This window comes from Budorcas taxicolor, chromosome 15 (genome assembly GCF_023091745.1).
Source record: "Budorcas taxicolor isolate Tak-1 chromosome 15, Takin1.1, whole genome shotgun sequence".
Lineage (NCBI taxonomy): Eukaryota > Metazoa > Chordata > Mammalia > Artiodactyla > Bovidae > Budorcas > Budorcas taxicolor.
The window spans coordinates 59,990,911-60,017,684 of record NC_068924.1 but is presented as its reverse complement, the minus strand read 5'-3'; the positions used below and the strand labels follow the sequence as shown (position 1 = coordinate 60,017,684).

Genomic DNA, 26,774 nt, shown 5'->3' with positions numbered 1-26,774 from the left:
AAAAGTCAAAGAATTGTAATGATTATAATTTACTAACTATATGGATTAAAATATTAATTTACTATTTTTGAGTCCTCTGCATGTGTTTCTAGTAATCCATAAGTCAAGTTTGTGTCTCTTAAATATGTTGATTAGAAATCGAGAAATTTAAATACAATGGGTAAATGTCTCTAAACCTTTGCTATTTCTGAAAAAATTCTATGCATCATTCTGAAATATATATATTCAAAATATTGTCTAGAATATTCAGAATATTGTCTTTGAAGTATGGATATTTTGAAAAATTTATTTATGAAGTTTGGAAAATGATATTTTGAAGCATTTGGAAGGAAGAAAATAAATTGTTTCATTTAAAAGGCCCACACAATGTTAATAAAGTTAACATATGTATTAAAAATTTAAAGGTAAATTACAGATGGCAAAATAAAATACTCTAGATAGGAAAGTATATAAAATAGAATTAAATATTGTCATTGATACATATATTTGATTATTTAAAGTCTTAGAGTGGTCTTATTCTGTTAAGCAGCTTAAAAGTCCTTGGCAAACTTGTAAGATGTATATGTTTCTTTCTGTATCTAGAAAGCAATTGTAAATAGGTACCTGTTCCATATTTTTTAAATTAGAAATCTTTCCATAAATAAAATTTGTTAATGAAGGAATGTATGTATCATCTGTTCACTTTACTTGAACATAGATCTATGCTCAAATTCTTATATTGAAGTCATTACCCCCACATCAAACTAGGCACTCAAAAATCTAATAGGTGTGACATCAACAATTACTACTTGCTAACAACGCTTGTAATTTAACCCCTTCAGGTGAACAGGCTGATTGATGAATTGCAGACAGCTATCAAAAGCAACAGAGGTCATCTCTCTAAACTTGGCCCCCAATTACAGGCTGAGCAGGAGCAATTCTCCTCTTATGTCTACCAACACATTAAAAGCCTTCCAGCAAACACTCTTATCCCAGGAGGCCTGCAGCTCAAGGTGGGTGTCATTCTGTGACTATCAATGGGTTCAGACAGAGACAAAACACTCTGCTCCATTTGGAGACCCTTGTAACAATGCCACTCAGCTTGAATTTCTTTTTGTGTTGTCTTCCTCAAACTGCAGTTTGGATTACAAGTGCTAATATTACCATTGAGGAACTATGTTTTAGAAGAAAATATCTAGAGGTCTTTGAAATATGGATTTATAAACTTTAGTTTTCAACCCAGAGAAGTAATTTTAATGAAAAATTTAATCATTGAACATTTATGTGCTTTTCTAAGAAACATATTTTTCACAGGAGTCACTATGTATTTCAGTTTTTTAAAATAACTTATTTGGAGAAATGGACAAGCTTTAATAATTGACAGACAGTGGCAATAAGAATTAGAGGTGAAAGGCCAGGTGACTGATTGATGTTCAAACTGCATTTCCCAGGAAAAAGGTCTGTATTGGATAAGTGTGACACATGTCTGAGTTCACTTGGTAGAATCAATACTTCAGAATATACTGGGAAACAAGGTGAATTGGTTATCTGTCAGGACAAGATAGCTAAATGTCCTAGACTACTCTTTGCTATTGCATCTTTGGAAGAGAAAAAAATAATTCATACTCAGCTAAAGTGGTTTCTGTACTGGAAGTTTAGGTAAATACTTTTATCATAATAGTGTATCCATATTAAGAATATCAAGTTAAGATTGCTCTATAATCTCATATCTCATATTTTGAAAGACTATAATTAGTAAAATTAAATTAACCTAAGCACGTTTCCCTCTGAAGAACCATTACTGCAACTCTTTATTTCCTTCTGATTATGTTTAAATTTGAGTGTTATTAACATTCAAAATAATTGTATTTTGATCAGCCTTTATCTCTACAGTTCCCCTTAATAGTCAGGCTTATTCTGCAAGTAACATGGTAAACATTACATTTTCTGTCTATAACTTATTTCTTTAGGAGAATTCCTTGTTTGCATTTTGAATGAGAGTATTACCATGTAGAAATTGACCTTTGGGGAAATCTAATTCCAAGATAAACAGATGATCATTTATCTCTTATCAGTTCAGTTCAGTTGCTCAGTCGTGTCCGACTCTTTGCGACCCCATGAATCGCAGCACGCCAGGCCTCCCTGTCCATCACCATCTCCCGGAGTTCACTCAGACTCACATCCTTCGAGTCCGTGATGCCATCCAGCCATCTCATCTTTGGTCATCCCCTTCTCCTCCAGCCCCCAATCCCTCCCAGCATCAGAGTCTTTTCCAATGAGTCAACTCTTCACATGAGGTGGCCAAAGTACTGGAGTTTCAGCTTTAGCATCATTCCTTCCAAAGAAATCCCAGGGCTGATCTCCTTCAGAATGGACTGGTTGGATCTCCTTGCAGTCCAAGGGACTTTCAAGAGTCTTCTCCAACACCACTGTTCAAAAGCATCAATTCTTTGGTGCTCAGCTTTCTTCACAGTCCAACTCTCACATCCATACATGACCACTGGAAAAACATAGCCTTGACTAGACGGACCTTTGTTGGAAAAGTAATGTCTCTAAATATGCTATCTAGGTTGGTCATAACTTTTCTTCTAAGGGGTAAGCATCTTTTCATTTCATGGCTGCAGTCACCATCTGCAGTGATTTTGGAGCCCAAGAAAATAAAATCTGACACTGTTTCTACTGTTTCCCCATCTATTTCCCATGAAGTGATGGGACCAGATGCCATGATCTTTGTTTTCTGAATGTTGAGCGTTAAGCCAACTTTTTCACTCTCCACTTTCACTTTCATCAAGAGGCTTTTTAGTTCCTCTTCACTTTCTGCCATAAGGGTGGTATCATCTGCATATCTGAGGTTATTAATATTTCTCCCGGCAATCTTGATTCCAGCTTGTGCTTCTTCCAGCCCAGCGTTTCTCATGATGTACTCTGCATAGAAGTTAAATAAGCAGGGTGACCATATATAGCCTTGATGTACTCCTTTTCCTATTTGGAACCAGTCTGTTGTTCCATGTCCAGTTCTAACTGTTGCTTCCTGACCTGCATACAGATTTCTCAAGAGGCAGGTCAGGTGGTCTGGTATTCGCATCTCTTTCAGAATTTTCCAGTTTATTGTGATCCACACAGTCAAAGGCTTTGGCATAGTCAATAAAGCAGAAATAGATGTTTTTCTGGAACTCTCTTGCTTTTTCCATGATCCAGCAGATGTTGGCAATTTGATCTCTGGTTCCTCTGCCTTTTCTAAAACCAGCTTGAACATCTGGAAGTTCCCGGTTCACATATTGCTGAAGCCTGGCTTGGAGAATTTTGAGCATTACTTTTCTAGTGTGTGAGATGAGTGCAATTGTGTGGTAGTCTGAACATTCTTTAACATTGCCTTTCTTTGGGATTGGAATGAAAACTGACCTTTTCCAGTCCTGTGGCCACTGCTGAGTTTTCCAAATTTTCTGGCATATTGAGTGCAGCACTTTCATAGCATCATCTTTCAGGATTTGAAACAGCTCAACTGGAATTCCATCACCTCCACTAGCTTTGTTCATAGTGATGCTTTCTAAGGCCCACTTGACTTCACATTTCAGGATGTCTGGCTCTAGGTGAGTGATCACACCATTGTGATTATCTTGGTCGTAAAGATCTTTTTTGTACAGTGCTTCTGTGTATTCTTGCCACCTGTTCTTAATATCTTATCTCTTATAGTCTGTGCTAGTCAGCTAAAGGTTTAGGAAGTGATGTTCAAGACATCAAGGTCAAGTGTTCCTGTAGTCCAGTAGTTCTTTTGCTGATTTCTGACTTGGTTACAGATCCAGGCTGCCATTTTGCACCTACAGTCTGAAGCCATAAAACTCATAGAAGAACTATGCTTCCTGCGTGCTGCCTTAGTCTTAGCAGTATATATTTTTGGAGATCTTCAAGCAAGAGTACCAAAAACAAAAATAAATGGGACTACACCAAACAGAAGAGCTCTTGCACATCAAAGGAAACTGTCAACAAAATGAAAAAAAAAATACTGAATGGGAGATGTTTGCAAAAGATGTATCCAAGAAGGGATTAATATCCAAATATATAAAGAACTCAGTGTCAAGAAACACAAGCAATTCAATTAAAAAATGGGCAAAGAACCTGAATAGTCATTTTTCCAAGGAAGACATACAGATGGCTAATAGACACATGAAAAGCTGCTCAACATCACTAATCAGGGACATGCAAATCAAAACCACAATGAGATATTACCTCATACTTGTCATAAATTGCTGTTATAAAAAAGATAACAAAAAACAAGTGTCAACGAGGATGATGGAGAAAAGAAATCCTCGAACATTATTGGTGGAATTGTAAATTGGTGTAGCTACTATGCAAAACAGTATGGAAGTTCCTCAAAAAGTTAAAAATAGAACTGCCATACAATTCAGCACTTCCACTTCTGGGCATTTATCTGAAGGAAGAAAACAACCCACTTATTTGAAAAGATATATGCACTGCTATGTTCATTGCAGCATTATTTACAATAGCCAAGAAATGGAAGCAACCTAAGTATCTATTGATAGATGAATGATAAAGATGTTTTGTGTATATTATATGTGCATACACACACACACGCACACACACACGCACACACACACGCACACACACACACACAATGGAATGTTACTCAACCATAAAAAGAATGAAATCTTGTCATTTGCAGCAACATGGATAGACCCACAGAGCATTTTGCTAAATGAAATGACATGTAGACAAACACTACATGGTTTCACTTCTACGTGGAATCTTTTCATACTGTTCATGGGGTTCTCAAGGCAAGAATACTGCAGTGGTTTGTCATTCCCTTCTCCAGTAGACCACATTTTGTCAGAACTCTCCACCATGACCCGTCCGTCTTGGGTGGCCCTGCACAACATGGCTCATAGTTTCGTGAAGAACTGACTCATTGGAAAAGACCCTGATGCTGGGAAAGATTGAAGGCAAGAGGAGAAGGGGACAACAGAGAATGAGATGGTTGGATAGCATCACTGACTCAATGGACATGGGTTTGGGTGGACTCCAGGAGTTGGTTATAGACAGGGAGGCCTGGCATGCTGCAGTTCATGGGGTCGCAAAGAGTCGGACATGACTGAGTGACTGAAGTGAGCTGAACTGATATGTGGAATCTATAAAACAAAAACAGACTTAGATATAGAGAACAAACTTGCGGGTTACAAAAGGGTGGGAGTTGTGTGGGACTGGGCAGATTAGATGAAGGGCATTAAGTACAAACTTGCAGTTATTAAATAAATACACCACGGGGAGGTAATGTATAGCATAGGGAATATAATCAATGTGTGTGTGTGTGTCAGTCACCCAGTCGTGTCCTCTTTCCAACCCTGTGCACTGTAGTCTGCCAAGTTCCTCTGTCCATGGAATTCTCCAAGCAAGAATACTGGAGTGGGTTGCCTTTCCCTTCTCCAGGGGATCTTCCCAGCCCAAAGATAGAACGTGTGTCTCCTGCATTGCAGGTAGATTCTTTACTGTCCAAGCCACTAGGGAAGTCCATAGTCAATAGTATTACAATACCTTTTTTATATGATGATGTATGGGTACTAAACTTAATCATGGTGATGAGTTCATAATGTATATGTATCAGATCACCATGTTGTACACCTGAAACTAAAGTTGTATGTCAACTGTGTGTGTATGTGTGTGTTTAATCAGTTGTGTCCGACTCTTTGGGACCCATGGACTATAGCCGGCCAGGCTCCTCTGTCCAAGGGAGTCACCAGACAAGAATACTGGAGTGGGTACTAGAGACAGAAATGGCAACCCACTCCAGTATTCTTGCCCGGAGAATGACTGAGCGACTGAGCACTCAGCAACCATTCCCTGCTCCTGGGGATCTTCCCAACCCAGGGACTGAACCTGGTCTCCTGCATTGCTGGTGGATCCTTTACCATCTGAGCTACTATGCTTCAATTAAAAAAGGAAAAAAATAATGAAAAAACAAAATGAAGCAACACAAAACCAAAGATTCCTGCAAACAATACTTCTTTGTTTCAGAGCTCAACATTTGCCTTTCCCTGTCAGAGCTGTGCCAGGAAGGGTATAGGGAACTTTCATTTTATTTCTCCCCTTTGTTGAGCTTCGTCTTTTCCAGCCAGCTCTATGATAGATATACTGTGTTTACAGGAAAACAATTACCTGCAACACAGACCCTTTCAAACCATTTCAAATAAACGGAGTGTTTGTTGAAAACATGTAAAGATATCTCACAGAAATGAAAACCAGGAAATACAGCTGATTCTCACAAGAAAGTAATTTCTTTTCCATACCTCTTTCTCCTGAAGCCCTATGATCTTCCCTCTCCTCATCTTTCTGAGCTTTGAAATTTCTCTTTTCTTTCTGCAAGCTGGCTTTCTCTTTTTACTCCTTTGTTTGTATACGAGGAAAATTGTGGCCCCTTGTTGTTGTTCTGGCCCTAACTTTTTAGTTTAAATGGTCATCCTCATTTGAGTAGAGTGTTTGTGTCTCCTAGTTTAAATCATGTATAGAGAGAATCTGTTTGCATCAGTCCAGCCTTATCTAGGTCCCTGACATCAACTCAACCGCCTGTAACCACTGAGTGGGGAAAGGCAGGGTCGTGTGCAGTACAGGGCATAGAGGAGTTTCCAGTAATTAGTTGAGAAAGGGAAGTTGGTCATGGATGGCCTAAGTGATTGACATGTTTCTCATATATAATTAAATGGAACATTATAACTAAACTATTGTGTATTATTTGTAGTAATGTATTCTCTCCTTTCCCTCCAACCCCCATATTTTTGGGGGTAGATGTTTGGACTGCTGGAAAAGACATTGAGATCTGTAGTTTTCTAAACTAGTTCTTATATCTGAAATAGCCAGGTAGTAGAGACAAAACTGGATTAGCAAAGTATACCCTAAGTATTCAGAACTGCAAATCTCTTAGAATTGAGGAGTTTTTTCGTACTCTCTAGGTGAAGTGAAAGTCACTCAGTTGTGTCTAACTCTTTGTGATCCCATGGCCTATACAGTCCATGGAGTTCTCCAGGCCAGAATACTGGAGTAGGTAGCCTTTCTCTTCTCCAAGACATCTTCCCAACCCAGGGTTTGGACCCAGGTCTCCCTCATTGCAGGTGGATTCTTTATCAGCTGAGCCACAAGGGAAGACCTCTCTAGGTGAAGAGAATTTGCTATTTCCAATTGGAGAGATATTGAGCACGAGTCCTAGCAGCATACTGTCCTCTGTTAATTCCAGAATCAGTTCATATCAGTAGCCTGGCCAAACTGTTTCCATGGAGTGTGAATGAGCTGCCCTTTTTTGGAGCACTGTCTCTAGCCCAGTTACCTCTGAGTCACTTTGTGCAAAGGCCAGGACTTTTGTAGTTATAAACAACTTTATTCCATCTGTAGCATGAGCTTTGCAGACTGTTAGATGATATATCAATCAATCAATCAGTCCATTTTCCATTTATAACTGTAAGCCGTGGCTCTAGTAAAACTTATTTCCCCCCTTTTCTCTTCATCTTGATAAAACAGTGAATTGGAATGAATCAGTTCAGTTCAGTCACTCAGTCGTGTCTGACTCTTTGCGACCCCATGAACTGCAGCATGCCAGGCCTCCCTGTCTATCACCAACTCCTGGAGTCCACCCAAACCATGTCCATTGAGTCAGTGATGCTATCCAACCATCTCATCCTCTGCTGTCCCCTTCTCTTCCTGCCTTCAGTCTTTCCCAGCATCAGAGTCTTTTCAAATAAATCAGCTCTTTGCATCAGGTGGCCAAAGTATTGAAGTTTCAGCTTCAACATCAGTCCTTCCAATGAACACCCAGGACTGATCTTCTTTAGGATGGACTGGTTGGATCTCCTTGCAGTCCAAGGGACTCTCAAGAGTCTTCTCCAACACCACAGTTCAAAAGCATCAATTCTTATGTGCTCAGCCTTCTTTATAGTCCAACTCTCACATCCATACATGACCGCTGGAAAAACCATAGCCTTGACTAGATGCACCTTTGTTGACAAAGTAATATCTCTGCTTTTTAATATGCTGTCTAGGTTGGTCATAACTTTCCTTCCAAGGAGTAAGTGTCTTTTAATTTCATGGCTGCAATCACCACCTGCAGTGATTTTGGAGCCCAGAAAAATAGTCAGTCACTGTTTCCACTGTTTCCCCATCTATTTGCCATGAAGTGATGGGACCAGAATGAATATCTTTCTACTTTGTTTGATGATTCACATTACTGTTGAATGCAGATATGAGCCCAGGGCTCAGCTTCAAGAACCAAACATAATATATTGACGTCATCATCATCTTCTAGAGCTTCTAGGTGTTCAACTAGGAGCTGTAGGCAGAGAGTGATTCAAAAATCCCCTGGTGCATTTTTTCTTATTGTGTGTGGTTGCCTTCACTTCTTCACTGAGCTTCTCCTCGTCATCATATCTCTCATTGATAATTTAAAAGCAGCAGCTTTTGGTTAGATCTTAATATTAGACAATCATTTTTTAAAAAGACACACTCAATGTTGCACATTACCTCAGTTCCATCTTTGCATAATACAGTACCAAGTTCAAATAGATGTATAAGACAGAAGACTGAGAACAGTCTAGGTTTTGAAGTCCACCCCTGCCATGGGAAAGTTCCTTGTATAAAAAAAAAAATTGAAAACACAACATTAGAAGAATTTTAGAAAAAAGTTATATCACCTATATTCACATTATTCCTTATATGACCTGTGCAATCATTTCCATCTGCACTCACGTGTAGTCACAACCACAGTGTGCACCTTTTTTGTATTCTGGTACATTTTCTTTCCATCACATCTTAACACCTTTTAAGGTGATGAGATTTCTTATTGTCCTTGCCTTAAGTGGTCACACTCAGTTTGTGGCATAATTTATGAAGCCCTTCAGGTAACAAGCTTTTGGAGCAATTGCTTACTATTCCAAACCTTCTTTACCTCACAGCCCCTGTCACTGCCATCACCTTCAGGCTGTATAAGAACATCTGCTACAGCCATGGCTCCGTGACTTCTGCCTTCCCAGTCCTGTTCTTTCGCTGCAACTCCTCCTCCTCTTCATCCCCATGGAGATGCTGTCAGAAATGTTAGCATTTCCCTGGGAGAGCAGGAAAGAAAGAATTGATAGGAAGGGGTATTAGCAAATCTGTAGGGGATGGTGGGTGGAAAAGCTAGTAGAAAAGTGGATGATCTGACTGGGAATTGATGAGCCAAGTGTGGGATGTGTGAGTAGGTGGGAGAAGACACAGGGAGTGAGCGAAAGATGGGTACGGGGAAGTCCTTTCGCTGAAATTAGTGCTTTTCATACACAGCTGGTCAATGATCATCTATGGTTAGTGCTCCATTTACTGCCAGTAGAGGCAGAGCCAGTTTCTGTAAAATTTGGGGACGAGGCGCTTCTTTAAAATTAGGCCTGAAAGTGGGTATTTATTTAGGTTGAGAAAATAAATCACACCAGGTTAATAGAGACTTGGAGATTCAGATCCTTTTTTCTGAGATGTGTTAATGCAGCTTATCAGACATTCTTACATAGAAATATTCCCTGATTACTCTCTGGCTTCTCCACCCTATATATTGATGCTCTGTAGCTCCCAGCACTCAGAACTGGAGCAAGATACGGGTACTGAAGCTTAATTTTCACTAACTTCACATGAATCCACTCTAGCTGTGAGCAAGCAAAATATGGTGGGATTTAGTAACCTGTTAAAAACAAGAATCAGAGGTCTGTGATTTGGAGATTTTTTTTAGCATTTATATTTTTATATTGCTTGGTTATCATATTCTTCCCTAGCATGAAAAATTTAGGTTTTTAAAAAGAGATAATTCAGATATTTACTTTTAAAAAATGACTTTGTCCAGCACCTTGTTCATCTTCTAGGTGAAAGTGAAAGTATTAGTCGCTCAGTTGTGTCCTATTCTTTGTGACCTCATGGACTGTAGCCCACCAGGCTTCTCTGTCCATGGGATTCTCAAGGCAAGAATACTGGAGTGGGTTGCCATTTCCTTCTCCAGGAGATCTTCCCAACCCAGGGATCAAACTCGGGTCTCCTGCATTGCAGGTAGATTCTTTATTGTCTGAGCCACCATGGAAGCCTCCTCTAGGTAGTATGTATCTAACAATTTTTATTCTTCCAATTACAGAATAAAAGAAAATTTTAAATGAATCGTCCGGTAAACTCATACATTATTAAATACATATGTCCACAAGGCATTGTGCTAGGTACAGTGGGAAGAGGCAGAGAGACCTGGAACACCTTCTGAGCTCAAGTCTATGATTATTTAATTGGAACAATATGACACCTTTCAAAGATGATAACATTAATGTGTAGGTCTGCTCAGTTTTTTACTCCAGTTTCGTTTTAACTTACAGGTTTGTTTATATTTAGAAAGTGGTTAACTGATAACAAAAAAGATGCTAGTTTTGATCCTTAATACCTTCCAGGCATTTCTTATGTTTTGGAGACTTGATTTTGCTCTATCAAAGGCACAACGGCACCCAGAAACATTTGAGATTTATACTCTGTTTTGTGGGCTTCCCAGGTGGTACTTGTGGTAAAGAACCTGCCTGCCAATGCAGGAGACAAAAGAGATGCAGTTCAATCCCTGGGTGGGGAAGATGGAGAAGAAAATGGCAAGCAATTTCAATACTCTTGCCTGGAGAATCCCATGGACAGAAGAGCCTACAGTCCATAGGGTCACAAAGAGTCGAACATGACTGAAGTGACTTAGCACACACAGCACACTCTGTTTGGTGATCATTCAAAAAAGAGAAAGTTTTCTCACTGTATATATCCATATATAATCATATATAAAGCTTAGTAGAAAGTTTATTTAAATATTTAAGAATCTGTGGAACAGTTAAATGAGTAAAAGGAGATAACTGAAGTCAAGTGATGAGGTTTTTTTTTTTTTTGGTATGGTGTCATCACTGTTCTGTATCCCTATTATGTCCTTATTCCTTGAACCTTGTCTTTCTGTTAAACCACTTATCCAGTATATGTTTTTGAATTTCTGAGCTGCTCTGTTATATCACCTACATTATTTGAGTAAACAGGGGGACAACAAATTTAGGATATGCTCTAAGTAGTGAAACATGCCAACTTAAAAACTTCATTTTCAAAGGAATTGTGTCTAGAGTAGTATAACTGGAATATTCAATGTTATTGTTGTGACTTCAAGAACATTTATAAAATGTTGGACAAGATGTGATGGAGATAATCAGTTTTCATATGTAGATTTCACTAAGAAGGCAAATATCGGACTACCCATTTTGAAGGCAAATAAACTTGAGACTCATGAATACCTACCAACATCTCATGAATAGCCATTTACAGTAGGCACTGAAATATCTCACCTTCTTTTCTTTCCACTACTCTTTTCCATCTTGCCTTATTTTCTTTCTTTTTTTTTTGTGGCCTATTGCGGGAGGGGTGATACCACTATATTCACCGTAGCCTACTTCCTGACAGGCACCTGCAACCAGGTTAAATCTCTGTGTGCAGGAAGATCCAATCTTCCCTTCCTAGACCCAATGAAGAGAAAAACTGAAAAACTGCGTCTGTATCAAAATCTGGGAAGAGCAATTGGTTGGGCGGTATCTAAGCTCACATGCAGAGCTGTTGTAATGAGACAGGCTTTCCCTGTGCAGTTCTTGACAGCCTTGAAGGTGCCCAGAGAATTGCCAGGTGGGCAGTCAGCAGGGAAAGTCCACAGGCCAGAGCTGGATTACTGTCCCAGCAGTTACACAGACTAAATGCAACCACTGAACCTTAGTGCTGCAGGCGCACTCTCTCTCTCAGGGAGATTGTCCTTCTCCATAGCAGTTAATTTGTTTTTACCTCTCAATTAGCTTTTTCACAGTGTTTGAGATGCTCAAGTCACTGAGATCCACTTCCTACATATGCTCCCGTCCCCTAGATTACCCACTGACATCTATGTTAGCCTGAGTCACCATGAATATTATCAAGCATCGTCTGAAGGTAGAAATGAATGCAGCTTTTCTAATAAGTACAAATGAAGTGAAGCATCTCTTCCAACTTAAGATTTTACCTACAGTTTTGATAATGTTTTATGATAAAAATGAATTAAAAAAATAAAAATGGATTGCTCTAGACAAATAACTTTTGCATAGGTTTTAGTTACTCAGAGTATCTATTCCCATTAGGGGGAAAATTAGTTTTACAGGCATATTTGATATATAAAAAAGAAACCAAATAGCATTAAAAAAACATATACTCAACTAAAAGATGAGAATATGATGTCTGAGGCTGAGAATTTTGGAAGTCTGATGATGTGGCTCATATTTAATTGTATAATATTCATTATCTTAGTAGAATAGAATCTGGGGGGATGTGACTATGCTTTTCTCATCAGAAAAGCCCCTATTTTCCTTGAGAAGAAATATATTGAGCCCAGGAACTTTTAAACAATATTTACTTTCCAAAGTCTGGTATATAATATGTCATATTATATTCAGCTACTGACAGAACCCACAACCTGATATTTTAATCCAATTTAACTATAATTTTAGGCACTAAATAAATTTTAAAAAAGTGAAGTCTTTGTTCCATTTCACTGTGAAATACTCTCATTTATAAAGGTCTTATTAAAATTACTTGGCCTAAAACATGACAGACAAACACTTTTACCTTGTTTTAAATAATTTTGAACATTTACATATATTGAATTTAGTGTGAATTGTAATGGATACAAAGAGACAATATTTTGCACCTTGTTTTAGAAATTTTACCTTGTCAAAAATGGGGTTGGGGGAAAGCCCTTTAAAAACAAATTATTACAAAACAGTGAAATGTGACTTTAAGTGGCTAAAGGAAAAGACCACAGACCCACTGTGAAGCTGATGAGGGCCATCCTGCCTGCCTTCTCATCTTTGGTCCCTTTCCATACCTACTCCCAACCCCCAATTCAGGCTATCAGGTACCACTCTTTCTTCAGGAAAAAGGCGTACCACACTTTCTTCCAAGCTAAGATAGTTTTCAAACCTTTTTTTTCCCCCCCTCTTAAATCAAAGTTCTTTCTTGGAATGTGCTATGTAAAGCAGATAAAAGTAGGATCTACTTCTTTGGAAGCCAGGATGGTGGCTGCCCCCACAGACTCACTCATCAGGTTTGATCTCCCACTGGGGACCACAACTCCCCGCACTCATTCCCCTCTCCACCAGCCCTAGCCCAGGCACTCTGAGGAATTCCAGAAAGCCAAGGCTGAACATCATAGCCTCAAAGGTCAATAACCAATAAGGCTGAACATTATTTTTTCTCATAGAGCTGTGGTATTTTAATTATGACAAAGAACAATTCTCTAACTGGAATTTCAGGTAGTAATGACAAGTTGGAACAAGTATTTTGGGGTTAGAGTCTTTTGGCCCACCCCCAAAGCCCTACACCATAGGTAGTCACCCACTTTATATCTTCTCAACGGTGGGCTGTGCTGTAACTTACAAAGGAAATCTAAAATAAGTTATTTGTAAAGTGTAAATATATTAAGATAAGTTATATTTTAAAGTATATATTTTCTGGGGGTAAAAAAAAGTTATTTGATTTTTGATCCAGGTACCATTTAGACTGGTGAAGTTTAACAATTATATAACTTATTTTCACATAAGTGCATTTTCATTTCTTAGGACAAATGTACTGGCTCCTTATCTATTAAATACTACTTAGTGATATCTCTGTTAGGCATTAAAACACATTTTCCTATATGTAGTATAAACATGCTAATTCATTATTAATTTCTCATTGCCTAAATCTCATAATTTCAATATTTGTTTTGTGATCATATCCTTATCTGAATATTAAAATTAGACATGTTTACAGTTGATTGATAACATGCATTTGAGAAAATGTAGAAAGTGTGGATATTTTAAAAACTATTATTCAAATCTATAAAAATAAAAAATGTTAACAGCGCATTTATTTGATTTAATGTACATATAATGTTAATTCACTTAGAGTTAATTTCCTATCTCTAAAAATGACTTTGAATTCTGATTGGATAAAGATTTTTTTCGTGGCTAATTAGCTTCTCACATAAAAAAAATATTTAATTTTAATTTTCATGTTCTTTGACTTAGGTTAAAAACTTCTACTATAAAATGTTGTTGTGATTGTTTAGTCGCTAAATCAGTTGTGTCTGAGACTTTGTGATCCCATGGACTGTATGTAGCCTGCCAGGCTCCTCTGTCCTCCACTAACTCCTGGTGTTTGCTCAGATTCATGATGATTGAGTTAGTGATGCTTACTATAAAATAGCTTTAAATTTTTTAATATTAAGTTTCATATTATTAGATCGCTAATCTTAGATATAATAGCAAATGTTGATGTTTGTAGTTTAAAACAACATAGGTTATTATGCTATGTGAAATAAGTCAGACAGAGAAGGATAAATGCTGTGTATCACTTATATGTGGAGTCTAAGAAAGTCAAACCTGTAGGAACAGACCCTAGAATGGTGGATACTAGGGGCTGAAGTGGGGGGTGGAGGATGGGGAGATATTGATGGAAGGGTATGAACTTTCAGTCATAGGATGAATAAATTCTGGGAATCTAATGCTGAGCCTTGTGATCTAGTTACTAATATGTATTATTTGTGTGTGTGTGTTAGTCACTCAGTCTGAGTCTGTGACTCCATGGACTGTAGCCTGCCAGGATCCTTTGTCCATAGAGTTCTCCAGGCAAGCACAGTAGAGTGGGTTGTCATTCCCTTCTCCAGGGGATCTTCCTGACCCAGGCAAGATCTCCTTGCCCCTTGTGAGTAGACTTGCCTGAGGCATGTCACTTAAGGTCTCTGAGACTCACCGGTAAAATCCAGTTGCTTTCAGTATTGAGCTATTTAAAAGTGTGTGTACTCTACATTCTGGATTTTTGTGTTTGTGTGTAGTGGATGTCATGCCAGGCTACTTGGGTTCCCTCTTCACATCTAAGATACACATCCTTCACCTCCAATTGCCACACCTACATTCTTCTTGGACAGTTGCCCTCTCTGTAAGGCTGCTGTTTCTCTGAAGATTAGGCATCCTGATCTAATCCCCTGAGGGCAGTCTGCATCCTCTATTTGATTGATGGGCAGTGCAAAGCCTTACTCCCTGGCCTCACTTCTGAATAACTCTGAAGGGCCATCCCAGCTCTAGAGCTCCCCCCAGAGGCCTCTGTTGCAACTGCATCACAGTTTGCCTTCCCCGCCTACCTACTCCGGAGAAGGAAATGGCAACCCACTCCAGTACTCTTGCCTGGAGAATTCCATGGACAGAGGAGCCTGGTGGGCTACAGTCCATGGGGTTGTAGAGACGGACACAACTGAGCGACTGACGCATCTACCTACTCCTGTTCCCTGTTGCACCCGAGGATGCTCTGAAGGAAACTTCATGCAGGTAAAACTTGGTCTCAGAGTGTTTTCAGGGGACCCCAACCCAAGACAACATGTAAATTAATCTTTTTCCCATCTATTTAATTATTTCACCTGAAATATGCCACATAGTGTTATGGGGCTATTTTATATTCCTTTGCTTTTCACCAGACCCCTAGTCGGAGATCATGTTACTGCACAGCCTCTGAACTTTAGGCAATGCATGGCAGTGACATTTTCCTATGATCGCCTCTTGACAGCATTACATCCTGAGGTATTTTAAAGCTTAGGTGTTTGGCCTTCCACTCAAGCACAGAAGAGCTTCCTAGGTGGTCTGCCCAGCAGTTATGGAGAGTTTGTTCCCTCCACAGCTAACTCTTAACCAGGCATATAGCACTAAGGGTTAATAAAGGCACTGAAATAGGCCTTATATAAGTCCTTAAATAGATGTCATAAATGATTCCAGGTAAAGTGGTCAAAGAACTACGTCAGCTTAAACTTCCTGTTCAAGTTATCTTCCCCCCATATAGTTTACGGTTTGGTCATGCCTCTATAAAATCTTCACAGTAAACATTGTTCTTTTTATAGTTTGTTTTGTGCCTTCACAAATATTGCATATGAAGTTATACTTAAGTTGATTTATGTACACCTATAAATACAGACATTGTACTTTAGAAATATTAGCCTAGCTACAAAGTTTACTTCCCAACCCCGCGAATAAACAAATTACTCTGGAACGAACAACAGAAAAGGATCATTTATAGCCACGTCCATTACTAACACTCTGGTTTGAGCTGCCGTCATTCACCCTTCAGATTATCTTTACTCCCTACTGTCTACTCTCCACCCAGCAGCCACAATGCTCCTTTTAAGTCAGATCCTATTACCACTCTGTTCCAAGCCCTCTGAAGATCCCCGGCTTTGCTGCCCACCCTTAACCCTCTAATTTCATGTTACTTACTCTCCCTCTCTCTCACTCTGCTCCCAACACACAGGTCTCCTTGTGGTTTCTGGAACATTGGGCAGGTCCGTGCCTTAGTCTCTTTGCTCTAGCCTCTCCTGCCTCCATTGCTCTTCTGCCAGCTCTCTGCTTGGACCGCTGCCTCACCTCCAAATCTTTATTCAGATATTTTCTATCTTGAAGGCTAGTTCTGATTGCCTGCGTCTTACAGTGACCACGCCTTCTCCTTGATCCTAGGTGTTATATCCCTTCCCTGCTACATTTTCTTCTTCATAGCACTTACCACCTTCTGGGCTTCCCTGGTGGCTTAGATGGTAAAGAATCCGCCTGCAATGCAGGAGACCCAGGTTCAATCCCTGGGTTGGGAAGATCCGCTAGAGAGGGGAATGGCCACCCACTCCAGTATTCTTGCCTAGAGAATCTTATGGACAGAGGGACCTGGTGGGCTACCGTCCATGCGATCCCAGAGTTGGACATGACTGAGTGACTAACACTTTCTCTTTGCACTACCACCTTCATACCCATCCTGAGATACATTTACCATGATGCCAATGAAACCTTAGCTCCAAGGCCCCTTTTCTATGCCCCTTCCAAAACCCTGGGAAAAGCCCTACCAATGGACATGTTTCTCTACAATTTGCAAATATATGTTAACTACAGTTGACTGAGACTATTGTCTGTTTCCACCCTGACTTCATCTCTGTAACATTTTCCCTTGTACCAGGTGGAGCTGAAGTGACTGCAGGCATTTTTGAAACCTGGCTGGGGGAAACTGAATTGAGGAAACATTTAGTTTGAGCATGTGCTGTGCTTAGCCACTCAGTTGTGTCCCGCTTTTTGTGACCTCATGGACTGTAGCCCGCCAGGCTCCTCTGTCCATGGGGATTCTCCAGGAAAGAATACTGGAGTGGGTTGCCATGCCTTCTTCCAGGAGATCTTCCCAACCCAGGGATCAAACCTAGGTCTTCCGCACTGCAGGCAGATTCTTTACCATCTGAGCCACCAGGGCATAGTGAGATGTAACTAGTGGTTTGCAGTCACTTCCCTGTATTGTTCAGGTAGTGCTAAGCCACCCTGGCACGAGAAGAGCTTCTAGGAAGATGGCTACTGCCTGCTGGCCATAGAGTGTACTGCTTTTTGTTACTGTGAACTAGAGTGCCTGTCAGCAGAAGTATATGGGTGGTGGAGGAAAAACATGGTGTGAAATTAACAAAGCCAAGTAATTTGTAGAAAAGCCTTCCTCATTTTACAACTCATATTGTAAAGCAAGCTAATCAAGTTTTTCCCAGTTTGACATCAATCCTAAAATTTTTTATGAAATGATCAACCAAGCTGTGACATCTATAGACATTTTTCTAATCAATAATGATTTTTTTGATTAACCATGCAAGAGTGAAGGTGGAGTTATCTTCCTATTCTTCTTACAGAGAATGTTAGAAGATTATCATATGAAAAGGTGATAGAAGACAGTTCAGCCAAAAAACATGCACTGGATAGTAAATTAATGAAAATACTTTGTAACTTTCTCTGGATTTTGTCCTTTTTTTTTTTTTTTTTTTTTTGCTATCCATGAGCTTTGTAATATGTGTAAATTGTGATTTCTCATTTGAAATGAATATTTTATATCTAGGTTTGCATTTGTAATTTTGCATCCATTTTGTTAAAGAAGGCCCACCAAGGTGTATAAACTTCAGGCCTCACAAGACCTGATGTTTTCTGACCATGCTGAATGATTTACTAACTTGTTCTGTCAGGAATCTTAGTTCGCTGGTATGTATTCAGCAATTGAGCAGTGATTGGCACATAGTAGTCACTCAATAAGTACTTTTTGAATGAATGAATTAACAACATTACAGTGAAACATTAACATTAACCTAATTTAATTCTGCTGAAGAAAAGTTCATGTTGACATGAAAGAAAGTCATTCATGGAACACTCCTCCTTGAAACTCTGTGCAACTGGGCGTAGAAGTAAATTCCTATTTATGGATTTTTTTTTTTTCCAATAGTTGTTAGCTGCCATTTTTTTTGAAATGATCTGGGTCACTTATATTTTAGGTTCTATTGCCTTATTCCTTGGGACCCAGGATTAGCCTCAGCTAGCTTTTTGCTTCACCCTACTTTAAGGGTGAGAATTTATTTTTAGAACTATAAGGAGGTGATGGCATGCAGAGTACCAGTAGGATGCTAATACAGCAGTTGGTTTTTCTTAAGCCCAGGATTAGGCAGTAGGAAAATAAAGATATTTTTTTATTTTCCTATATAAACTCTACTTAGCGAGCTACCTTTGTTTAGACATTGGGCAATGGAAATAAAAATACTTTTCTTGCAAAAGAAGAAAACCAATAAATAGAATACTTCTTTTTTTTTTTTTTTTAGGCATGGTGATATAGACCTTAAAAACAAAGGCCTTAACAAAAGCAGAATCTCATACAGTTTCAGCTTGGGGAATTTTTACTTCTATAGAAATTGAGAGAAAAAAAAACACAACACATTATATGAATGACTAGTGGAGGACAGATTTCTTTTACTTAAGCAACTAAACTTTTGCTTAAACACTAAAGCACCTCTTTTTTCTTTATGCCATCATAGGAATTTTAGAGGCCAGAGCTTTTTTATTTGAGAACACTTTTTCTCTGGATGTAGAAGAAAAGGCTTATTAGCATTAGTGAAGGAAGCAATAAGCTAACGAAGGTCTTAGGTGTCATCCAGGTCCTATTTGCTCTCTTAGTTTGATGGTTAACCCTCATACAGCTATTTTCTAGAATATAATTTGCTGCACTCTGAGACCACGTGGGGCAAGTCTTAACAAAGGAATATCAATAAGTTGTCCAAACTGAGCTTTTGTCAACACTGACCTTGCAGAATGCGTGCCACCTAGAATTGTGAGCATCACTGCTAAACAGCTCTGTTGTTTTAAGAGTTTTGTTTGATTAAGACCCTGAAGAGATTGTTGGGACAGTAAGATTCTCCTCCCACATTATTTCCCATAGGTTTGAAGGCAACCGTTGGGTTTCACATAGTTCCTGGCTAAAGTAGAGAGATTTCTTGCTCAGAACTATATCTTTTCTCAGAAAAGAGGTTTAAAAAAATCCCCTTTAGCAAAAGCTACTGTAGAGTGTGGAGTGTCAGAGTGCCGAGGCTGACAGCTGCACCATCTCCAGTAGACCAGCAGCACAAGTAAAGGCATGGAATGGAGAAAACCCCTCCATTCTTGAACATTATTTCTCTTTTTCTATATAATTTCTTTTCTTTTTTTTTTTTTTTTGCCTATAGCCTAAGGAAGTGTTCTTGAAGCACATTATTTCCTAGATCAGGTTCAGTTCAGTTCAGTTGCTCAGTCGTGTCTGACTCTTTGTGACCCCATGAATTGCAGCACGCCAGGCCTCCCTGTCCATCACCATCTCCCGGAGTTTACTCAAACTCATGTCCATTGAGTCGGTGTTGCCATCCAGCCATCTCATCCTGGGTCGTCCCCTTCTCCTCCTGCCCCCAATCCCTCCCAGCATCAGAGTCTTTTCCAATGAGTCAACTCTTGGCATGAGGTGGCCAAAGTACTGGAGTTTCAGCTTCAGCATCAGTCCTTCCAATGAACACCCAGGACTGATCTCCTTTAGGATGGACTGGTTGGATCTCTTTGCAGTCCAAGGGACTCTCAAGAATCTTCTCCAACATCACAGTTCAAAAGCATCAATTCCTCGGCGCTCAGCTTTCTTCACAGTCCAGCTCTCACATCCATACATGACTACTGGAAAAACCATAGCCTTGACTAGATGAACCTTTGTTGGCAAAGTAATATCTCTGCTTTTCAATATGCTGTCTAGATTGGTCATAACTTTCCTTCCGAGGAGTAAGCATCTTTTAATTTCATGGCTGAAGTCACCATCTGCAGTGATTTTGGAGCCCCAAAAAATAAAGTCTGACACTGTTTCCACTCTTTCCCCATCTATTTCCCATGAAGTGATGGGACCAGATGCCATGATCATTTTCTGAATGTTGAGCTTTAAGCCAACTTTTTCGCTCTCCTCTTTCACTTTCATCAAGAGGCTTTTTAGTTCCTCTTCACTTTCTGCCATAAGGGTGGTGTCATCTGCATATCTAAGGTTATTGATATTTTTCCCGGCAATCTTGGCTCCAGCTTGTGTTTCTTCCAGCCCAGCGTTTCTCATGATGTACTCTGCATATAAGTTAAAAAAGCACGGTGACAATATACAGCCTTGACGTACTGCTTTTCCTATTTGGAATCAGTCAGTTGTTCCATGTCCAGTTCTAACTGTTGCTAGATCAGGTTAGGAGTAATTAATTAACTCTGAAATTGTCTCAAAAGTCAAACAGATGGTTTTTCTTTCTTTTTAAATAAGATACTCTCCCAAATTATCTTCTCTGGAGATAGCCCTAGAAATGAATTAAATGGCTACTCTGATGTGATAAATCTATCAGAAAGAGAAGAAAAGAACTTCCAAAAAAAAAAAGTACAGTAAAAAGCAAGGATATAAATTATTCATCAAGTCTCTCCCAGCCTGCTTCCTTTCTTGCCTGGTGAATCACACACCCCACATGGTCCTCAGAGCGGTCAGAGGATGGTGTTCACTCTAGTGGAGCCTTCCTTTGGGACTGGTTTATTTGGATACTTTTGAACAAAATGTTAGCTAGCATTTTCTTTTTCCAGCTGAGTGTTACATAATGCAGTGTTCTGAATTTTATCTCCGTTCTCAGCAACTTGTTGCTTATATGCACTTAAAATGGATGGCTTTCACTGTACCTTTATGCAATAAATTTGTCAGGTTGGATTTCCTTTCAGTGAGTCAAAAGATGAGCTGAACACTGATATATTTTAAATATAAATTAAGCATTCCTCATGCAATTTGTGGCTTTATGTTTTTTCAAAAGAATAAAATGAGCTAGTTAACTGGTTGCCAGCTGACCTTTCCCTGATGTTTGCCCCATGGAAGTATTCAGTGTAGTCAGTGATTCCTCCATTAATGTCACTGCTTCCTTCTATTTTAAGATTGTGGGGAGTGCCAGTCAGGTTAAGGACATTTAAACCAGAAGGTGAAACAAGGGGCTTCCTTTATACTGTTCTAGTCTTACTGATTTTCATTGCCAGTTACTTGCATGTGGTCATACAGGCCATCCTTGCTTTACACAGTTTCCATATGCCTCACTTTCAGTCAACAATGTACTGTGCAAAGTCAGGACTGCTTGTGTTTATATATGTATTCATATGTATGTTTATGTGTGCATATATTTCTTTTTGATTCTGAATGTGCTTCTTTTTCAGATATTTGAAAATGGTAAAGATACAGGAGAGATCTCTGTTTGTATCAGTAAAAAAGATCTGGAGCCTAATAGCCCAACTCAAGCTGGCTGCATGATGGAAAGAGTGAGTTTACTGACTTTCCATTTATAAAAATGGACACTATGAGTGTCCTCTAAGTTACTTGTAGTTAATTTAGGCAGTTACATCTTTACCGTTGTTTAGAAAAGATCAGTCATTTGCTGGCCTGTAAAGATTCATAATTTCAAACTTAACTTGTGGATTCCAGAGGTTCTCAGCTTTAGTATAGTATTAACTCCTGGCCTCTTACTTAGTAGCATTTCAATCTTCATTATGCTTTTATTTGAAAACCTGTCTATACTGGACTCTGGAATTGCCCTCTTGTCCACACATTGAAAAGAAGTGACATGATACCCCGTGGAGGGTGTGTTCTGGGTGGAGGGTACTTCCAAGCCTAGACCCTGGGCAGGTAACACACTGCCCTGGTCTTTGCCTGTGCTCATTGTGAGCAAGTGCAGATGGTTTATCTTAGGCATTCTTACCTTTGCCTGTTTTTCAGACAATTGGGATGTTTCTGAGGCAGAACCGACATGCTCAGGGTCCTTACTTTGTGTCTTTGTCTTGCATGAAAGGACACTGAATACCCTGTTGTTTACAAATTGGGGTTATTCGCCTGAGCGCACACCAGCGCGCTGGGCTCCATTGCTTGACCTTTGCTCAGAAACTTGCTCCTTTTCCTCCCCTTCAGTTCAGCACTCTCAGTCTTACGTCTCCCTGGTGGTATTCATTACCTGCGCTTCATAGTTAGTCACAAAAATTAATCATCCGATCATTAGCTGGGCTCAGAAGAGATGGGAAGTGCTACCTTGATTGATTAGAGAGAGAGAAGGATAAAGAGTCTTGTCTTTTTTTTTTTAACCGTCACATCCCTGACTATACAAATCATCATGATACAAAAGCCTTCCCAGAATTTTCTAATTGTAATCCCTCTTTTCAACATTAGAATAGTTCCCATTTTGATTTGTATAAAAAATTGAAGATGGCATTTATGTTAGATTACACAGGAAGATATTATTCTGTAGATAGCTTTTGTTGGCTAATGGCACACTGAAATTGATCTGTAATTTGCTTCTATATGCAAGACAACTTGGGGGAAACCTTTATCTAGGGGCGTAATAAAGTTCTCTGTGAGGGAGAGCCCTTGTGACACCCAAGGACAACTGTTCTCTTCATGCACACTTGCCTCAATCACTAGCCTAAGATGTTTCACACTCCTCTCAGGTCCCTGAACAAATTCTTATCCTATAAAGGCCTGGTGATGATAGCTTTAAAGATAAACGGTTGAAGATTATCACAATTTTTGGTCACTATAGCCCAGCCCTCAGCAGTGACCTTGAGATGAAAGGCATTGAGGCCTTACCTCCTGTAGGCTGTGGAATGCTCATCTTTGAACACCTAAAATGCAGTGTGTTGCCAAGTTGAGAAAATAGAGATTGTAGTGCAACTCCTGTGGAAGTGCATTTGGTTAAGTGGTCAGGTGTTCACATCCCTTCTCCACTTCACACTCCTGTTCTTTGTGTACTTATTTCTCTCCTGGATCAGGCCTTAAATCTTTCATATCTTGCCCCTTCACAAAAAAAGATGATGCCTGTAAAGTAGAATCACTGGGATTTAAAAAATGATCCACATTACATGTTTTCTGAAATAATAGCAAATCCACAAAAACTAAGCTCAAGAGCTGAGACCACACAGAAATAAATGTAAAGGCTTTATAAGTATAATCCATGGATTCCAAAACTTGTTTGTGGTTCCAGTGAAAAAAGCAAAACACAGATTTTTACTGTTCTAACGCTTTTACTTATTATACTCCTAAAGAGAATCAGTTCTATTCAGTGACTCAGTTGTGTCTGACTCTTTGTGACCCCGTGGACTGTAGCATGCCAGGCTTCCCTGTCTATCACCAGAAGCTTCCGGAGCTTGCTCAAACTCATGTCTATTGAGTTGGTGATCATCACTATCTAACCATCTCATCCTCTGCCACCCTCTTCTTCTTTTGCCTTCAGTCTCTCCCGGCAACAGGGTATTTTCCAATGAACAGAGATATTGGTGGTGGTGGTGGTTTCGTCGTGTCCAACTCTTGTGACCCCATGTACTGCAGCCCACCAAGCTCCTCTGTCCATGGGATTTCCCAGGCAAGAATACTAGTGGGCTGCCATTTCCTTCTCCAGGGGGAGATAAGATTGTTTATCCCTAATTCACACAAAATCTAGAGGCTTTCTATAGATATAGTTGCAAGTCAAAGAAAATATTTTATTTGGTTAAGAGTTTATAGCCAATTGATGAGGAAACAAGGGATATATGACAGGCTTGCAACTTTCTCTCCTTTTCTCTGGGCCTCTGCATTTATCACATCCAAATATACCTTCAGTTCAATGGGAATTAATAGAAGGAGCAAAAAAGGTACGCTGAACAGCAGCCAGGCAAGAAAAGGCTACAACTACATCCGCATCCCTGCCGAGATTACAGAGTAACAAGAAATTGAGAGACACAAGAACTGACAAGGGAGAGAAGAAAAGGAAGCCTGTGACAGAAGGTTGGGGGGAGACCAGAGCGATGGATAGTGTGGGGCGCAGCACGGAAAAGATCAGAGGCCTAAACACTCAAACAAAGGTGACGGGTAATTTTGAAAAATATCTTTTAAAATTCCATGCCCAACAGTTCAGCTGGATTTACTTTCATTTGAAATATGCCCTCAGTTAGAAATATCTTAATAATCAAGAGATCTCAAATGTAAGACAGAAGCAAACAGACAATGCTATTATTTAAAATATTAAATGATAGCATTTCATATTTCACACTTCAATTACATTATATTTACGACTTGAAAGCTCTCATTATTGAAGCCACTGGCAAGCTTCTGCAGAGCGCTTAATTGATACATCCAGGATGAGGGCTTCCAAATGAAGCAACATAGGCTAGAAAGATGTGTTTATTTTTGCTGGCCTGTCACTGGTGGATGGTTCCGCCATTGGTTACCTGAGGTTAGCTGGGGATGGGAGACTGCTGACTGTAAAACTTGAACATCCTCTGGAAGGACCCAACAGAGTGTGTAGCTCAGACAAGGAAAGCATAACCCTTATCAAAGAGGACCGTTTCCATGTACAGAAGCTAAATGCTCTTTCTGTAGGACTGTCACACCTGCTTTCAGTCCCCGTGCCAAAGGGTCAGAGCTCAATCACAAGCCTGTGGCACCCCCTGCTGGTTAAAAGCCCATGCTCATTTTGTTACTTTACACTGAGCTAAACATCGCTGTGATTTCACACTTCTTTTAACATTCTATATGAATTTAATTACCATTTGTTTGGACTTCCTTTGTTACAGAGGAGAGACAGTTTATTACAGGTGTTCACGTTTTACCTTATTTCTTTTCCTTCTTCATCCCTCCCCACCACCCCTCACCCAACCAGTTACTTCTCAAGATTCATCAAAGACTTCAAGGTTCTTCCATCCACCCACCAGGCCTCAATTTTTCTTCAATCCGGCTTTTTGATGAGCACGGTCAAGAAATTAAGAATCTGCTTTCGCTGAAGAATGAGCAAAAAATTTGGGTCTCTTATGGTAAAGCATACAGGTAGGAGCAAGGTGTTTATTCTCTGTCTGTCCTCAATTTTTCTGTGGCAACCTAATGGAAAAGGAAAGTTAAGAAGCCAGGTAGCACCTTTATGGAAAAAAAAATTTTTTTAATTTCCAATAAAATTCCAGGGCTTTTTTTCTTTTGGGGAGGCAGTATTGTTTGTGGGATATGACATTTCTCTCTCTCCCTCTCTGTCTCTGACTTTCTGTCTTAATGCCTTGTCATAGTTCTTGAAGTCTGCCTGTCAGCACAGCAAGTGGGATTTGTTCATGTCTGAGTAGTCACCTTAATGATAGCAGATGGAAACGCCACAGGGGGCCCAAGCCCATCACACTGTCATTGTCACACACTGCCCTGACCTGCTTCCACTCCTCTATTTTTTTGTCCCTTTTTAAAGGAGAAATGGATGGTAATTGAAAAGGATCTTAAGCAAGATTTATGAAGCTGTAGACAACATGATTCCCCACTATCTCTCTCTGTTTTCACAAATAAAGTCTTAACCTTTTAAGCACCAATGACAGGACGGCTAAAGATAAATTGGTAAAGCTTGTAAGCCCTATCCTATCAAAGTTATATTTCTCCAAAGCGCCTTGCATTATGCCACAATAATTACTGGTTATTACTGAGCATTGTGTAAATTTTTGTAGATTGGTAAATTCCTGCATAAAATTATCAGCATTTCTGAGAAAAGAAAAAGGCTGCAGTCTATAGGCATTGATGAGCCGAGCTGTTGTGTGGAATATCTTGGAAATTTATGCATATTTTGACAGGACACATCCAGATGAACTCTGAAACTGCTTGTCAGGAAACTTAAACACACTTTTTTGCCTACTTTTAATCTTTTTGTTTTGTTTTGTGTTCAGCTCTTTATCTGTAGAACAAAATAGGAGAAATAGGAGAAATAATTTTTCTTGTAGAATATAATTGAGCATATATTAATTATAAAATAGCATAGACAAAACTAGGAGCTGATTGGATTTGCTATATATTCTAATAATCAAAGTCAAATCTGCTTAGAAATCCATGAGGGTTTTGGGAAACCTTGGTAGAATTAGTTATGGGTAGCATATTGCAAAATCTGTTTCATCTGTCTCAGTGGAATAAAATTAAAATACTTAATAGTATCTATACTGTGTAATTTATAAAACTAAAAAATACCTGTAAGGAATGGTGCTTTTCCTATGTAGGCAGATTTCAAAACATAATTACATTGTGAGAATTATATTTACAATGATAAAAATTGTGATGAATTTTAAAGTGGCAAGAATCCTCGTATAATTTAGGAAGCTCTTAAATTACAAGGAAAAGCTTTAATAAAATGTGTCTCATAATTTCTACTCAAATATCATTATTAAAGTGAAAGCAATGACTAATTTTGATGTTTTTAATGATGTTTGCTATAATACAGTATTTTAATATGATCATACACTTGTTCTTGGTTAACTAGATTATATTTATGGAGTAACAAAAAATGCTAAGTATCTGAAATATTCTAAAATCAACTGAGGATCATAGCTGGTAGAATTCATAAATGTGTAATTTGTATATCATTGCTATTTTAA

The 26,774-nt window shown here is 39.1% G+C and overlaps 1 protein-coding gene across 1 annotated transcript in view; it reads left to right on the top strand.

Moving 5' to 3' along the window:
* DCDC1 (doublecortin domain containing 1) overlaps positions 1-26,774 on the top strand; it is a 428,530-nt gene that overhangs the window by 186,389 nt on the left and 215,367 nt on the right. The window contains exons 9-11 of the mRNA XM_052652176.1: positions 822-992; positions 21,582-21,683; positions 25,046-25,209. Coding sequence (XP_052508136.1) covers positions 822-992; positions 21,582-21,683; positions 25,046-25,209 — 437 coding nt within the window. The remainder of the gene's footprint in view (positions 1-821; positions 993-21,581; positions 21,684-25,045; positions 25,210-26,774) is intronic.